This window comes from Kryptolebias marmoratus, linkage group LG9 (assembly GCF_001649575.2).
Source record: "Kryptolebias marmoratus isolate JLee-2015 linkage group LG9, ASM164957v2, whole genome shotgun sequence".
Classification (NCBI taxonomy): domain Eukaryota; kingdom Metazoa; phylum Chordata; class Actinopteri; order Cyprinodontiformes; family Rivulidae; genus Kryptolebias; species Kryptolebias marmoratus.
Window position 1 is genome coordinate 13,300,903 of NC_051438.1, and position 16,812 is coordinate 13,317,714.

The 16,812-nt window shown below is 44.8% G+C and overlaps 3 protein-coding genes across 4 annotated transcripts; 1 reads left to right on the forward strand and 2 right to left on the reverse strand.

Moving 5' to 3' along the window:
* The first annotated feature begins 837 nt into the window (after positions 1-837).
* mxd3 (MAX dimerization protein 3) lies at positions 838-5,380 on the forward strand. 2 transcript variants are annotated; one of them, XM_017426611.3, is made up of 6 exons: positions 840-1,047; positions 1,712-1,811; positions 1,983-2,012; positions 3,131-3,245; positions 3,343-3,508; positions 4,159-5,380. In XM_017426611.3, exons 1-6 carry the CDS (start codon positions 978-980, stop codon positions 4,275-4,277), a joined length of 600 nt encoding a protein of 199 aa, XP_017282100.1. In that variant the 5' UTR covers positions 840-977; the 3' UTR covers positions 4,278-5,380. The 2 variants fall into 2 exon arrangements, with proteins under 2 accessions (XP_024863920.1, XP_017282100.1); XM_025008152.2 differs by lacking the exon at positions 1,983-2,012 and having other exon boundaries at positions 838-1,047.
* Positions 5,381-6,175: 795 nt separating this feature from the next.
* prelid1a (PRELI domain containing 1a) lies at positions 6,176-10,269 on the reverse strand. Its single transcript, XM_017426614.3, has 6 exons — positions 10,145-10,269; positions 9,617-9,742; positions 7,733-7,958; positions 7,529-7,642; positions 7,279-7,357; positions 6,176-7,019 (listed from the first exon to the last, which is right to left on the reverse strand). The coding sequence occupies exons 2-6, from the start codon at positions 9,706-9,708 to the stop codon at positions 6,898-6,900; spliced, it is 633 nt and encodes a 210-aa protein (XP_017282103.1). The 5' UTR covers positions 9,709-9,742; positions 10,145-10,269; the 3' UTR covers positions 6,176-6,897.
* A 645-nt stretch (positions 10,270-10,914) lies between these two features.
* npy7r (neuropeptide Y receptor Y7) lies at positions 10,915-16,812 on the reverse strand. Its single transcript, XM_017426636.3, has 2 exons — positions 16,657-16,812; positions 10,915-12,910 (listed from the first exon to the last, which is right to left on the reverse strand). Exon 2 carries the CDS (start codon positions 12,884-12,886, stop codon positions 11,777-11,779), a length of 1,110 nt encoding a protein of 369 aa, XP_017282125.1. The 5' UTR covers positions 12,887-12,910; positions 16,657-16,812; the 3' UTR covers positions 10,915-11,776.

The following is a 16,812-nucleotide window of genomic DNA, read 5'->3' on the forward strand; positions in this document are numbered from 1 at the left end:
CAGGACTATAGCAGAATGTTTCTAATATTCTTGTTATTCTTGACACTTTGATGTTGATGATTACACAATCAGATAACAAATAATGCTATTTTTACCTATCGCAGGAGACTTAACACACTACTGAAATGGCATAAAAACAAAAGAGACCATCATATACTTTTTTTTTTTAAGTGTTTCCTTTTATATTCAACATTAACATTAATGTCATTTCATCTATTGTTTATTTGTATGTGGCCAAGTGTTCAGTATTAACAAATACTGTACACTATGACATTTATAGCTTAGGCTTATTTGCAATGCACGTCCGTAGATATAATATTTATGAGGAGAGAAATTGTTTATACATAAATGATCAGTTTAACAAATAAGGTTTGTTATTTTAGTGGGTTTTTAGGTATACCATAGCAGCAGCTCAAGTTAAAACGATCTAAGCCACCAATGATAACAAAATATATAAGAATAATTCGCTCTTTAAACTGAGTAATGATTTTGAATTGTTTGTATCGGTGAATAAAACATGGAGGGGAGTGGCTGTGGGCTTGACAATGACGTTTTGGGTTGTATTTTGACCCCTTAAAATGCTATCGGAAATATCTTCATAAAGCCAAAACATACTAAGCTTTAAATAAAAAATACTAAAAGGATAAAGCGAAATTCAAAATGGCACAACAAAATAATTCAAAACCAATAACAGCTCATTGCGTTACCTTACCATGTGAGTAATTTTGTTTTAAAGTTTTTATTTTAGTTTTACCTATCCACCGAATTTCAAGATGCAGGAGCGTTCGAGCGGGGAAAATGTCCGAGCCTACGTGCGGCGCTTGAACGCAGCACTATTGTTAGTTCTGTGCGAAGAAGGACGTCGCGCACAGAAACGGCTCCGTCCTCCGCTCTAGGCTGCCGATGCTCGTTCCACTGTAGTTTGTTTACCTGCATTCATTCTATTGTTATTATTTTTCTTTACAACAATTAAAAAAATGGAAGCGAACGTTTGCAACATCCAGGTTCTTCTTCGGGCAGCTGAGTTTCTGGAGAGGAGAGAGAGAGGTTAGTAAATCTACGTCAACTGTCAGCCTATCCGGCTGGGGGGTAGTTACAGGGTTATAACAAAAACAACAAGCCGCGCGGTTAAAACACCCGGAGTAAATAAAGCAGGGACACGGTCGTTTGTAGAATCGCGAGCTTTATTTTGAGGGCGGGCAGGAGCTCGCCGTGCTCCACTTTTGCCTTTTTGACTCGGTGACCTACATATTGGCCGCATCTTTGTACTCGAAGGCGCCAATCTGAGGCGGTTTGAAAATCTGAGCGGTTGAGCCGAAGCGGCGGCGGCGGCTGGAGGAGAAGCTTTCAGCGACAGCCTTTTACACAGCCGGGCTGTACGGAGACAAACCGTGTCGGCTGTTTTATCCAGCTTACTGGGCTAGCCGTCAAACTCTGAAACGCTAGCTTAAATGCTGCGAGTAGCGACTGGGGTGATGGCGCCAAAAAAACCAAACAAAAACAAAACCAGTAAGCGTCCAGCTGATGACAGCTTCACGTCATCACTGACGCTCACCTTAACCCTAACCCCGACTCATTGTGGTGATATTAAAGCTTTGTTTGTAATTTTAAGACTCAAACATAACATTAGTGAGAAAGCCCAATATCCAGGCTGTAAGCAAGTGACTCAGCCAGTGTCTGACAGCTGTGCTGTTTGTTTGTTTGTTTGCAGAGGCAGAACATGGGTATGCTTCGGTCCTGCCTTTCAGTCCAGGGGACTCAGACAAGAGAAGCAAACAGAAGAGCAAGAAGATCTCCGCTGGTGGCAACAGGTGAGCACATTATGTAACAGGTAACTGACAAGGCGGGTGTGTCAGGTTTCATGAGGCCACACACTGTCAGAGCTCGCCCACGGGCTCCTGCTCCGTGGTGGCGTGTGTTTGTTTGCGCCTCTAAGTCTAACCCATTTGTGTGTGTTTGTGTGTTTTGTTTTCTGCCCGCAGGTCGGTTCACAACGAGCTGGAGAAAAACAGGTTACCAGGAGTTTTCTTCGCAACAGTAACGTAGAGGTCGACCCATATGGGTTGTTTTGTGCTGATGCTGATTTTTTAATTTAATTTACTTTTTAAATCAGGGCAGCAGGTGACTGAGATGCGACGCCAACTTGTCCGCGTACTCGTCTAATCGTTTTTACTTTTGTCCATTAAACAGAAGATTTTATGCAGCTGCTAAACTTAAATAGACATGTAGCTAAAAACGCTTTGGCACGCGCACAAAATTATATGGCTGACCTAAACTGAAGCCAGCTGCAGATGTACATCCAGTGAAAACTTTTGTCGAAATCCCTTCAGTAGTTTGGGAGATATTTTGCTAACAGGCAAAAGTTTTAAGCAAAGATCCGGCGCCACAATTAGCACTTGTAAATGATAAATGGTCTGTACTTATATAGCTCTTTTCTAGCCATCCGGTTACTACTCAAAGCGCTTTACAACACAATCTGTGCCCTCGTTTACCCATCCCCACACACACACACTCACACGGGGTGGCTGTGGATCAGTGGTAGGAGTAGTCGTCCTCAAATGAGAGAGTCAGAGGTTTGATTCCTGGCAATATGCAGTCACATGTCAGCCCACATGAACCCCCTCATTGCCTCCTGGTGTATGAATGCGAGCTAAAGCTGAATGATTCGTTCAGATTAGCTTTGCAGTGTGTGTGTGTGGATGGGTAAATGAGGCACAGATTGTGTTGTAAAGTGCTTTGAGTAGCCTGATTGGCTAGAAAGGTAGCCAGTAGTGTTAGCAGCATGTTTGGGAAAAAACCAAAAACAATGGCTGCACTCATTCTTCAAATTCAAAACATTTTAACAACTTTTCAACTGTAAAAACGTCACTGTCGATTTCTAATCTACGAAACATTGTTCTGACTTAAAATAAAGAAATCGTTTATAGGCTGCAGTGGGCTGGTTGGAGCAGGTGCTGCTGCATCTTCGTTTTCCTGCGTGGGAAAGAACGCACAGGCGTGGCTGATGTCCGACGTCCAAAAAGTGGCAGATAGTGTCCGATTAATGGGTCTCCCTCTACAACAAACCATATTACAAGTTTACACACGGCTGCTCATTTCAGCGTCTTTTGTTTGCTGCCTTGCTGCGTAGGCGAGCCCAGCTGAGGCACTACCTGGAGCAGCTGAAGAAGCAGGTCCCTCTGTCGTCCGACTCCGTGAGGAACACCACCCTGAACCTGCTGCGGGAGGCCCAGCTTCACATAAAGGTACAGCCCATTTTTATGTTTTTAAAACCCCAAAAGGATCCCCGTGTTCTGTTCGCTCACCTGCCCGTGTCTCCCGTTTGTTCGCGCCGCCTCACAGAAGCTGCAGGAGCAGGACGAGCGGGCGGAGCAGCTGAAGGGGCGCCTCCGCTGGGAGCAGAGGGAGCTGCGGGTGCGGCTGGAGCAGCTGCAGAGAGGCACAGAGAGGATGAGGAACAACAGCCACGGGTCCACCATGTCCTCCGAGAGGTCGGACTCCGACAGAGGTGGGTGCAGAGGAGGGGGTGGGGGGGTCCTCGCCTTTGGGACGCTGTTTAGGTCAAATTAGAAGTCGTTTGAAAGGCGAGGTCGATTTGTGCGAAGGCCGAGTCTTGTTTTCCTGTTTATTGGTTTTCTGTCTGCTTTTTTTTTGGCAATCTAGTTACTTCCTCTTTAACCATTCGTGTGTCAAAGCATTCAGCTCGACTGGGAATAGTGTGTTACGACTTCTAGTATTTGTAGCTTTCACACTTTTTGAATGATTTAACTTTATTTATAACAGTTTTCCCCATTGAAATGTGCTGAGATTGCTTCAGTTCCTTCAGTAACTGCTTCAGCTCCCTCTCCGTATTTTGGCCATCTTGTGCTCATTTTGCCAATTTTAGCTTCTGTTCTGGTTGTGTTAACTGTAACAACACAGAAAAAATTAATCTGTCAATAAATTTCAGCGAAGTCATTCAGCTCTCAGCGTTTCCTCCAGCTTGTTTCCCATTTTGTCTGGGACCTTTGATGTGTGATGAAATCCAGTTCTGTCGTACCGTCAAAACTGGTTTTCAGCTGAAATTCGCGATTTTTAAAAAATAAATAAATACATTTTTCCTCCTCCTGTTCTGTGGTGACGAGTCGTGACGCGTGGCCGTGTCTCTGTTTCTCACAGAGGATGTGGAGGTCGACGTGGAAAGCATCGTCTTCGACTGCATGGACTCTGACGGGCTGAGCGTTGTGCACGCCGACGCCGACCACTCTTACTCCAGCGTGGACAGGGCCTGGCTATGACCGCCGGTAAAAAACATTTGAAAAAAAAAAATAAATTAAATAAACAAATAAATAAAAGGAAACGTCTCCCTGAGGAGCGGAGACGGGGAGAGGAAGAGGACCAAACATTCCAAAAACAAGAGGACAAAGATGTTACTGTAAAACTTTCCTTTGTTTAAAATATGAGACTTTTTTTTTTATTTTATTTTTTTTTGTCCTTGTCTTGTCGAAACGAGTACACGTCCAACTCTGAGGGTCCATTTGCACTGAAACTGGGCTGGATGTTTCATCACACATAAGCTTCTTCTCTCATCACATGATGGTGTGTGTTTTTTTGTTTTTTTTTTTACTCTCAAAGCCATGAAGTGTTCACCATCTGCTGACGCAGGCAGTCGTTCTTCGTTAGGGAGTTATTAAGGCCTTCTGACCCGCCTCGTCCCGTATGCTGGTGCTGAAACTCTGCCTTAAACCCAATTTAATCCACGCCACCTTTTCTGTCCAGCACCGTGTTTCTATTTCCACATTGTCACACATTGCATGCACTTAACTACTCTGGGCTACGTTGTATTATTGTCCTATTATTCGTGTTCAGTCTCATATTTAGCTCTTATTTCTTTCTTCTTTGTTTTGTTGCACACAGCATCCACTCGTTGCACTCGTTTTGTCTCAAGGCGTTCGGGGCACACCTAAAGGTAAAACGGTAAATTTTAGGCGATGATGTAATAGAACGCCGTTCAGTCCGTCGCTGCGGAGAACTGAAAGGCAGCGTGTTTAGGTTAGATTGTAAGAGCATTAAGATTGATAATAATTGAGGCTTCGGATGAGTGCTAGCTATTAAAAAGTGTTGAAAAAGGTAATTATGCACACAACAAATCCACCAGTCCTGCAGGCCGTATCTACATGACATGATTATGCAACTGGTGGTGTTTTCCATGTATCATGTATTTAAAAACTGAAGGTGCTTTTCCCCACTCCTTCACTTTTTTCTATATGCAAGATGCCTTATTACTTTTTATACGTCTCTCCGCCCAGTAATATTATGTAGCATTTCTTTTCTTTTTTGTCTTTTTATTTGTAATGGTGTTTTTGTTTTTTTCTGAACAAATAAATATTTTCTATATTTACATGATTTATGTTTATTTAAGGAGCACTTTGGTTCCGATACGAGAAGATTTCAGTTCCTGGTTATAGGTAGATATAGACAGAGTCGTGCTTTTGCCCCGGTCTGTCTGTTAGCAAAATATTTCATCAACCGCTTGACTAATTTCAATGAAAACTTCAGACAGTAATCCTTGGACGTACGTCTATGACTGATTAACGTTTGGAGACAGCCTGATCCAAGATGGCTGCCACAGCTAGATGACCTTAAAAACCACAAACGTGGCTGTAACTCAGTCAAAGTTACAAATATCGACCTAAAATTGGTCGCGGTGGTAGCTGAGACTGATCCCCAGTGTATATCTGAAGTGCTAACAGGGTCTTCGACATTTCGCCATTGACTAGTCGGAGTCAAGTCTGTTAGCAAAATATCTCACAAACTTCTGGATGGATTTCAATGATATTTTCATGGAATGATCTCTGGGTGTACATCTACAACTGATAATCTTTTGGAGCTAGACACAACAACCAACTAAGATATTGAGCTAAAACTTCAGAAGCAGCTGACAGTGACATGTGCGCCGAGCGCTAAGTGATCAACCCGCTCTGTTAGCAAAATATTTTAAGAACCCCTGGATACGTTTTAAAGATCATTACTTGATCTTACTAACTTTAAAAAGCAACTCAATTCAAGATGGCCGACAGAAGCAATACACATTAGCGTGAGATGATCTCAGTCTAAAACTCTGGCATGAAAGGCGGCAGGTCTGAGAGAGTAAATTAATCAGTATTTGTCAGAAAACAAAAATGAACCAAAGCTCTGATGGTTTGATTAGAAAATGTTTATTTGTTGATTTTATTACCAGAACTTAACGATGCAGCGGCTGTCTGCGTTCAGACAAGGCGGCAGTCGCATGAAGACGAGTTTCCACAGTAGCAGGAAGGCTAAGTGAGGATGATCGCCAACAGCACAGAGCATTCATCGGCTGATACTTCATCATGAAGCAATAAAATTATCAGTCGCGGCGGAACAAATCGAGGTATATAACTGGGTGAAGTGACCCAACGGAGACGATACAGGTTTTAAAACGACACAAACAAATTGCGAAGCGGTCAGATGTTCTGGAGAAGTGCTGCCGGTTGACTAACACACAACACGATCCGGAGGATGGGAGTATAAAAAAAACAAATGCTGGTGGGTTTTAGAGGTTGACCGAAGGTTTAAGGAACACTTTCAGTGTTGGATCTCATCTTTTTATGGCGCCCGGAGCCATATTCTATTCTACCACTCATACACAGGCTTCCTTATCTGTAATAAACATGGCCACGTGGCGTCAGAGGCATCATAAACTCAGCGTGACATGATCTTGGGGGGTGGGGGTGGGATGGGCTCCTGAACCCAGCTCAGGCCTTTTTAACGTTTGAGTTGGATTCGTCCTCACAGAGGTGTTAAAAACCACGGCTCGCTCGGAGGCGTAACGAACGACCCGGTGGTAAAAGAACGAGAGGGGTGAATCTGTCCCCGGTGGCCGGCGGCGGCTCGTCAGACGTATTGTTTCTTCTGGGCGTGCGAGGCGAGGCCCTTGGCCTTCTCCTTGGCTGCCAGCGCCGTCTCTCTTGCTCGCTCTGTTGCCGTTTCCGCCAAGGTCCTCGATGGAGTTTCACCTGCACAAACGCGACACGCTGCTCTTAGTTCCAACCACAGGTCCGTATTAGGTTTACAGATTTGAAAGGAAAATATCCAAACTTCATCCTATCTGCAGAAAATAAAAGCTATCGTAGGGCTTGATTAGAACAAAAATGACATGTCATGCAGTTTGACCTACGACCTGAACGCAGTTTCAGTGCTTTTATTACATTGTCCATTAAATGTGCTGCATCTCCAGAGAAACGCGCTGAAATGAGGTATTCCACGATAACTCACCTTGCATTTTGGCGAGCACATACTCAAAGCCTTTCATGGTCTTTGTGACGCTTGTTTTAAACCTCGCCAGACCAAATTCCTGAAAAAAAGACACGTATCATGTAAATCACTCAGATATTCACTGCCTGAATATGGAACAACGAGGAACTACTCTTGTATCTCAATGCATCGTGTTACAAAGATTCCAGAAGGAAAGACACCCCGATCTGTTTTCTCGGAGACGTTCGGGTCTCCTCGCCGTTTTACCGACCTGAATGGCTCTGGAAAGCCCACAGACGCCGGAGGAGATCCGGGCCTCCCTGGTGATCTCCGTCCAGCAGCCGTTCTCGGGGTTTATTCGGTACTCGCACTGCTCCTTCACAGACTGGGAACACACAAGCAAAAGGCAACGTGAGGCGGCGTTTCCACTCTGCCCGAAGCCGAGCGCCGACGGCGAATCGAGTCGAGCAGCTACCATGAGGCGAGCGTGGCTGATGTTCCACGTCAGCGTAGTCATGGTCCGCTTCTGAGGGTCCACGACGGAGTCCTCGACGATGTACGCCGAGCTGGCCATGTGCTTCGGGAGGTACCGCTCCATCCAGCGAGGTGAGCGGCTGGTTTTGGTCAGCAGGCGTCTGGAAACGAGGCGGTTGTCGGCGGTGACCTCTCGGAATATAATATCCTCCGTCAGCACGTGGTTACTGTGAGCGCAGACAGAAAACCAGGATGATCAGAACACCCGGCTGGTCCCTGGAAAAGCCTTTTGACTTCTAATATCCAGAGACATTAAACTCCACAATAACGTTTTTAAAAAGTAAACGTTTAATTGTCTGAACCAGCGAGCATCCCCCTTCTGTTTTACTTTGCCTTTTCTCTCTATCACCATAGCTGGACATTCTAAATGTCTTATTTCCAGATGTTAAACATGTGTTAATGTTTGCCGACCAATGTGACAGTAGATAAAGCATGAGACTAATGAAGATGTGAACGGGACACAGTACAGCGACTGTTTTTCTTTTTTATTATTTGTATTTATTTTTTCTCTTTTGTTTGTTCCCTTTTACACAATGTAATACAACAGCACGATGTACAACCCTGTTATTTTGTTTGTTTGTGAAAACATAAAACTAATAAAACTGTGTTTAATAAAAAAAGTAATGTTTTAACGCAAGAAAACCAACAAACTTATTTTAAGTTTACAAGAGTTAATAAGTTCTGATTAAATGTAAACATTGTGTTTATTTCAAAAGCTGTACATAAGTGATTTCACAGCTGATTATTGAAATATCTAACCTTTAGGGATAAAAGCCTCAAAGACAATAAATTACAAAGACAACACGAGTGTCTAGTGGTTGATTTTCCAACAAATAGATATATATTTATAAATATGACAGTATCAACATGATTTATTAATGTTATTAAAAACACATTCACTGTTTGGTGATTGAGGAAATCCATAAAGTTGTTGTGAACAGTCTGCAGTCAGCTCCAGACTCATGCTGCTGATGTGTACAGATGTTTATAACCCTGCTGAAACAAGAGAAGACTTGTCTGAATGAGAGCTTATCTGGCTGGCAGCTCCACGGTGCCAAAGGTGGCCTCGCAGTCCTGCAGGTTAACTATTCACTAATCTGCCTCCGTGTCATGAAGGACGCTTGCTTGTTGAACCGTGTGCTTTGTGGTCCTCTTTCCCACCAAGAGGACTCAGTTCATGTTTTCCGTTAAATGATTTAGTTCGTTAAACCAATAAGAGTTTGTCATTTCACCTCTTAAATGAACCAGAGCTGAGGGAATGCTTCAACAAACAAACTTTGTTTTGGGTTTAATCCAACAGCTTTCTGTGTTGGCTGCCTTCAATGGGAGTTTCATTTTGCAGTTATAAGGTTATGTGTGGTTACTTTTTTTCCCCTTAGAGAATGTTTTAGACTCTTGAAATCTAAGTATCATAAACGGCCAAAATCTTCAAATTCACCGGACCGTTTAGTTTGAGGTAAATTATTCTGAGCTGTCACAGCGGTGATCCCACCCACAGATAGCTTCTGTGAAAAAAAAAAAAAAGTTTTTATTTCAAACTGTGTGACTCATTTAAAGGGAAACTACTTTCTAATGAAAGGTGTTTTTAGAGGGATTATATAACCAGCTCTGATGATTATAATCACCTCTGGCTCATTTCGTCAAACACTTTACAAGCAGCATTTAGGATGTAGTCATTTTGTTTGTAAATTTTACACACTGCCTTTGTCCGAAACTCAAAACAATGAAGGTTTTAAATGAGCTTACAAGTTGCTTCTTGTAGAGCAGCTTGCAGTCAAGAGATCAGCAAATGAACCCAGAAAGATGTATTCACAGGCTCTCTCACCTGTAAGGGTTGGGATAACGTTGCCAGAAAGCAGTGCAAACTTGGTCCCAGGTGCTTTTCAGCACACCTGTGCAGCAATAATACTTCACCATTGTTCCCTTGGTTTACTCTGGCAGCACCCCGAAGCTGCAGGACAAAGAACACGTGTTGGTTTATTATCAGGCAAGATCGTTAGGGAGAGATAAAGCAGTAAGAAACGACACTACTAGCAAACCAACCATTCAACCACAGAGCGTTTAGAAGTTTACTTCCTCATAAATATTTCACTTAATCTAATGAAATTAATGGCAGCTTTACTACCTGCCTACGGCTACAAAACGTGGCCACAAAGCTACTCCAACAGGGGCAGTTTGCCATTTGATAAAGCGCTTTCCGTCACATCTGTCACGTACACACAGGCTGTTAGCTTCCTGGTTAGCATGAGGCTAATCTATGAATGAATGGGACGCTGCGGCAAAGAAACTTCTCGAAACGGAAATGAGGGAATAAATGCACGAGTTTCGTTCAAAAGCAAAACAAAATACGTACCTGAAAATTAAAATATGTATGTCATGCTCCAGTCGAGTTAAAATTCATAGCGTGACCCCCCCACCCCTTGCATTCCGCACCAAATGTGACTGTGCGGAGAGAGGTAAGGTCAAATGTGACGTCACGTCCGGGAGTGCGTGCCGGCGCAACGAGGGCTTTGAACACTAGAGGGCAGCAGCGAGCTGCGCAGAATCCCAAACATGATCCGAGAGTTTCTTCTTTCTTTTTTTGTTAAATACCTTGTGTTAATAGAAGAAGTTTATCTTTAACTCCGCAACTTTAACAAATAAGTAATAAAAAATATGGATTTTCTCACATGCAGTTCCGAGGTGAAATACTTTAAAAATATCATCCTTGTCTAATGGGTCCAAAGCTCTGAGCTTAATACTTTCGCTGTTGGTTGTCCTGGTAAAGGCTTACGGCTTCTATTACAATCTATAGTACAAAAAGGAGCATACGTTAAAGCCATAAAATCAGCAATGTGGGTGTCAAGGAACAGTAATACATATGCAATAGGCATTCTCTTTTGCTGTAAGATGAAAGAAACTGCGTAGGTTTCGCTTGTCATTTTGCTAATTATAGATGCTATAGTGGATTTACTTGACTCTCTGAAGTCTATAGAGTACACTGGTCTTTGCTGATGCGCTGTCAGGCTCTGAGAGATCTTTTCCCCCTGCATTTAGGAGGAGCATGCGTTAAAGTACATGCAAACAGACATTTTGTTTCATCGTACGTCAGCTGAGATCAGAAATCCACAGCACTTCTGCACATACACAAGCTAAGATCTCTTTATTTGACATGAAGGTACAAAGCATAAATCCTCCTAATGGGGCTTTGGGGTTTGTGAGTGAGAGTTGAGGTTCAACAATCGAGCCCACAGGCCTTGCGGTTGGATTAATGTCCCTGTGTTTATCAAAGACCTACAACAAAGGACACTTTAGCAGCAGTCTGATGAAGGCGGAGTTCGACGCTCCTTTCGCATCTCCTTAAATGAGCAATTCTCCAGCAAACGCGCCAGGACCGATCTGGCCTCGCGTCGCACAGGTCACTGGTTTTCAGTCCCCCTTTCCTCTGGATACAGAATCCCGCTGGTCCAACAAATCTGGAACAGCTGGTTGCCAGGAGATGACAATTAACTTCCTGTTTATACAGCAAATTAGCGATGGCACCCTTTGGGTTTCTTGGAAAAGGATTGCGCGTTACTCTGCTAGAACATTGTCATTATTCCAAATGACAGAATTTGGATTAATTAGGTGACAGGTATCCAAATGTTTTGAACAGTCTTCAAGGAGGAAAAAAAAACACTCACAGTTACTTACTTCTTGAGCAGGTAAGCGTTGAAATTGGACATTATTAGACAGTGAATACTTTTGCTTTAAAAGGACATAGTTTCTAGTTAAATGACACCTAAGTAAACATTTCAATACATATCTGAACAGGTTTGTACTTTACATTCACAAATGAACAAAGAGCCTTACATAAAGCGATTAGCATGCAAAGCTTTGGGCTCTCTTCAGTGGCAAAGACACGAAAGGTCAGTCCATTCAAGTCAAAAGGCTACTTCAGAACCACGCAGTCCTTCGAGCAGGGGTGTGCCCGACGTGCTCCCGCTCCTCAGGCTATTAAAAAGTCTCAGACGGCGGTGGGAGGGTGCCCGCCGTTGCGGCCGTTCAGTGTCAGGCCCCGGATGGAGCGCGTCCTAAACGAGCCCTCCGGGTGGAAGGAGTCAGGCTTGTCCTCGCAGCGGAAGACCATCAGGAACCCGTTCCTGTAGTTCTTGTTCATCCAGCCGTACAGGAGGGGGTTGGCGAAAGTCGAGCACATGGCCACGATGTGGAACAGCGTGTATATAAGTTTGTACTCCTTGAACCTGAGCACCAGGTCCAGATCGCTGGCCAACTGGAACGCGTGGAAGGGCAGCCAGCACGTGGCGAACACCACCACCACCAGCGCCAGCATCTTCGTGGTCTTTTTGCGGCGGCTGATGCTGTCGTTGCGGCTGGACGGGCTGACGTGGTTCTTCAGCTTGACCCAGATGCATATGTAGGCGTAGCTGATGATGGCCAAAGGGACGATGTACTGCAGCAGGAGCATCGACAGGCTGTAGATGAGCCCGTCCCTGTTGGTCCCGTGGGGCCACTTCTCGGAGCACACTGCGATGCGCAGGTTGATGGAGGGGATCTCCTCGTTGCGGTACTCCCTGAAGATGGCCAGCGGCGCAGCCAGGACGGCCGACACCGTCCACGTGGACGCCATGATGAGGAGGCTGGAGCGCCATGTCAGCCGCTGGCCCAGGTGGAAGACGATGCAGCGGTAGCGCTCCAGGGCGATGACGGTCAGCGTCAGGATGGACACGTGCACGCTCAGGGCCTGGGCGAAGGGCACCATGTGGCACAGCACGGCCCCGAACTTCCACTCGTCCAGCAGGGTGTACACCAGGGTGAAGGGCAGGCAGAGCGCGTTCACCAGAAGGTCCGCCAGGGCCAGGTTGGCGATGAAGAAGTTGGTCACTGTCCGCATGTTCCGGTAGCGAACGATCATGTAGATCACCAGGGAGTTACCCAGCAGCCCCAGCAGGATGATCAGGGAGTAGGCCGTGATCAGGGTGACCTGGACGCCGAGGTGCTTGGTGATGTCAGAGTGGAAGCCAGGCACGCCCACGCTGTCGTTCAGCAGAAGCGAGGGATCCGATTCGCCGGCCTCCCTCTCTCCTGTGCCGTTGGACGTGTAGGGTGGGCTCATCTTTTCGGAAGATGCTTCTAACGCCTGAGTTTTTTTTAAAAAAAGACAAAATAAAACAGCTCTTTGAGACAAGCCATACAGAATCTCACCTCAAACAGTAAAAAAAAAAAAAAAAAAAAAGACAATGTGAGCAAAACGCTCCAGCTTTGGGAAATTTTCCCCAGACCTCAGCAGTTGTAGGATCCTAACCCGCCACTTGATTCTTTAGAGGACTGCAACACCAGTCGAGCCTTTGCCTCCAAACAAATACCCCCACCGGGAGAAGTGCGTGCAGCTGAGAGGACTTGATTGCCAAAGCGCCGCAGCAGGGACCCTGAACCCCCCCCCCCGAATCTCTTCAGCATGCTGGGTTTGTGACCCCCTTTCTCAGCACGTGCATGTCCCCTCACCACGTTAACAATCCTCGCTAAAAGCCACAGAAGTGAATCCATCTGTCTGAATGGTGTGACATGTTTAAAAAAAAAAAAAGAAAGAAAGAAAAAAAATCACGCCATTTGTCTTCGCCGCGGTTTCCTTTTCAGCACCGGAGCTTTTCGCAAAATATATTTAAAAAACAATTATCCACCAGAAAAAAGGCGCGCATAGCTTGCGTCGCAAATGTCACTGTCAGAAAGCCACCCAACTCAAGAGTAATAATTCCGAAGATAAGATGATTCACTAATGCGCGCAACCTAATCATTCCAACAATTGTCCATGATTGCATAGAGGAAGGTGGATGTCCTGAATGGCTGACACGGGTCACAGCAGCAGACAGTAATTGAAAGGTAAAAAAAAATCAGCCCTCTTTCTGCAGGCTTGTTCCAAATCCAACCAAAATTAGACTCCACAGTCACCTGGAGCTATTGCTATATATATATATATATATATATATATATATATATATATATATATAAAAATGCCTTTACCCATGTCTGTTTACGGCTTTTCTAAAGAACACCTGTGCCTTTATGGACGCTGAAGTAAACGGGTGGCAGGAGCAATGAGGGGTAGTCAGCGAGTTCAAAGCCAGATCATTAGAGCTGCTGGATGGTCGCCTACACAGCCTGCGACTCATAAAAGGAAACATGTGGGGTCTGATATTAAGCGTTTCAGCGAAAAGAAACGCAAGCTTTTACTATATTGTCGTTCCTGCTGATTAGCGTCCGCGCGCCAAAGAGCACGCTGCTGCACGGGGTTGTGTGTTGTCTAAACACTGCTGGCAGTGTCGCGTAATAAAGCTCGTGTTAGGCACATTTGTCCGAAGGTTATAGTTTCTGTTATTGTGTGCAGCCATTAAAAAAAAAAATGAAAAAACAGGCAATCCTATAAATGCCCGTGTCCCTCTGTGCGTGTTAGTTTGTCTGTCTGTTAGCAAAATATCTCGTAAACCGCTGCACAGATTTTAATGAAACTCTCAGGAAGCATTCCTTAGATGTACTGCTACAACTGATTAAGTTTGGGAGTCACCCCAGTTCAAGATGGCCACCACAGCTAAGCCACTGTACCGAACACAAAAATGGCAACAACTCTGGCAATTTTACAGATACTGAGCTAAGATGCAGTGTGGTAGTAGTTGATGGCCATCCCCAACACATACTCTGAGCACAAAAAGATCACAGTTGAGCTTTATTTAAAACTGTGGCATTAGGTGTCGGAATCAAATCCTGTCTGTCTGTTAGCAAAATATCTCTTGAACCAGTGGACGGTTTTTAATGAAATCTTCAGAAGGTAATCACTAGATGTACATGTACAAGTGAATGACTTTTTGAGTCAATCTGATTTAATGTGCTTGCCACAGCTAATCAACCTTAGAAAACACATAAATGGCTCTAACTCACTCAGTTTCACAGATGCTGAGCTAAGATTCTGTAGGGTAGTAGTGGAGAGTCATCCTCAACAACACTCCAAGTGCTAATAAATAGATGCTTGTTTTTAATCAATTAATGATGCTTTAAAAGTCACCAGCTCTCCAGTTTTAAGGACTTCGCTCTAAGGATTAGTTTGATATGTGCTTACAGGCCTGCAGCAATTTAGCACTTTTTTTTTTTGGCTCATGTAACTTCTTAAAGTTTTCCTTTTCTGAGACAAATCCGGAGACAGATCAGGGAGAGGTTTTCACCAGTGGATGTCTCCAACATCATTACTATCATGCGTCACGCCTTGCAGATTTACAGCCCCAGCTTTCTGTGAAAGGACGCACATCGCCCAACTGCCTTTCACGTTGGCGTTTTAGACAAAGACCATCCTGTGAGTTAGAGCCATTTTGGTCTTATGCAATGTTCTTAGGAGAATGTGTTGAGGACGACTGTCAGCTACTACCACACCAAACTTCACCTCAAAATCTGTAAAACTGACTGAGTTACAGTCAGTTTTGTGCTGGCTAATGTTGATTAGCTGTGCTGTCCATCTTAAATCTGCTTGACTCTAAAAGTCAATCACTTGTAGTTGGACATCCAGTGATTCCTCCTTGAGAGTTTCGTTAAATTTCATGCAGTGGTTCATGAGATATTTTGCTAACGGACAAACAGAGTCGATGCCAAAAGCTAACTGCAAAGTTTTAAGCAAAGACGTTCTGCAAGGTATAGAGCTTGGAGTATGTGTTGCGAATGACTCTCAGCCACTACCACACCAATTTTAGCCCAATATCTATAAAACTGACTCCACTATAGCCATTTTTGTGTTTTCTAAGGTGAGTTGGCTGTAGCAGCCGTCTTGAATCAGGCTGACTCCAAAAGTTAATAAATTGTAGACATACACCCAATGATTACTTTATGAAAGTTTAAATAAAATTCATCAAGAGGTTTGTGAGATATTTTGCTAACAGACAGACAGAGCTGATTCTAATAGTCAATGACAAAGTTTTAGGGACAGATCTAACATGATTCGTTTGTTCTTGGGGTACAAAGTAGGGGATCGGTCTCGGCTACTACCACGGCAACTTTTAAACCAATCTCTGTAAAACTGACTGGTTAGTAGCCATGTTTGTGTATGCTGAGGTCGCTTAGCTGGGGCGGCCATCTTGATTTGGGTCGACTTCAAAGTTTAATCGGTATTTGATGTGCATCAAACCACTGATTCCTGAGAGTTTCATTCAAATTCATCCAGTGGCTCGTGAGACGAGGGGACGCACACAGAGACAGACACCGGCAACAACGTTATCGCCCATTGATCGCCAGGGAAGCGTTCCAGACCCTATGGGTTGCACGCGTGCACAGTCATCGATACATATCCCCCCACCCCCGACACACACACACACACACACACACACACACACACACCGACAACAAGAAACCAGCTCTTTTTGGATCCCGTTCTTCACCTGCTGGAGCAGAAACCCCTCAGCCCCCCCGCCGCTGTCAGACCCTGATGAGGTTATTCACCCCCAATATAATTATGCATTGATGCGTAATTTGGGCCAATTTGCTCAACTTTCTCGCACGCGCTCGTTGCAGCGCCTCTAACTGCGCACTCAGAGCTGAATCCACACAGGTGCAAAATCATCCGCCTCGTCTTTTTTTCCTTTTTTTCCTTCTTCTTCTTCTTCTTCTTCTTCTTCTTCTTCTTCTTCTTCTTCTTCTTCTTCTTCTTCTTCTTCTTCCCAACAACCTGCCCTGAAAAGAACCAGTCATCTCCAAAATTACGCACGTGCAACAAGAACGGAGAACTGCCGATTTCTCTCTCCCCCATCGAGGACGTATAGAAAATTAACACCCTGGTTATTACAGGATTCACGGTCTAAACGAAGCGCGCGCGCACACACACACGGGCACGGGCGGACGGAACGCACTCACCTTTCGCCGCCTTTCTCGACTTTGGAGAGCGGGTCTTCACTCGGGAGCGGCGGCGGCGGCGGCGGAACGAGTGCGGAGGGCAGCCGAGGCTCCTCCTCTCAGCCCGGGGTGCGCATCGCGTGCGTCCCCGGGTCCGGAGCGAGCGCCCACATCCGA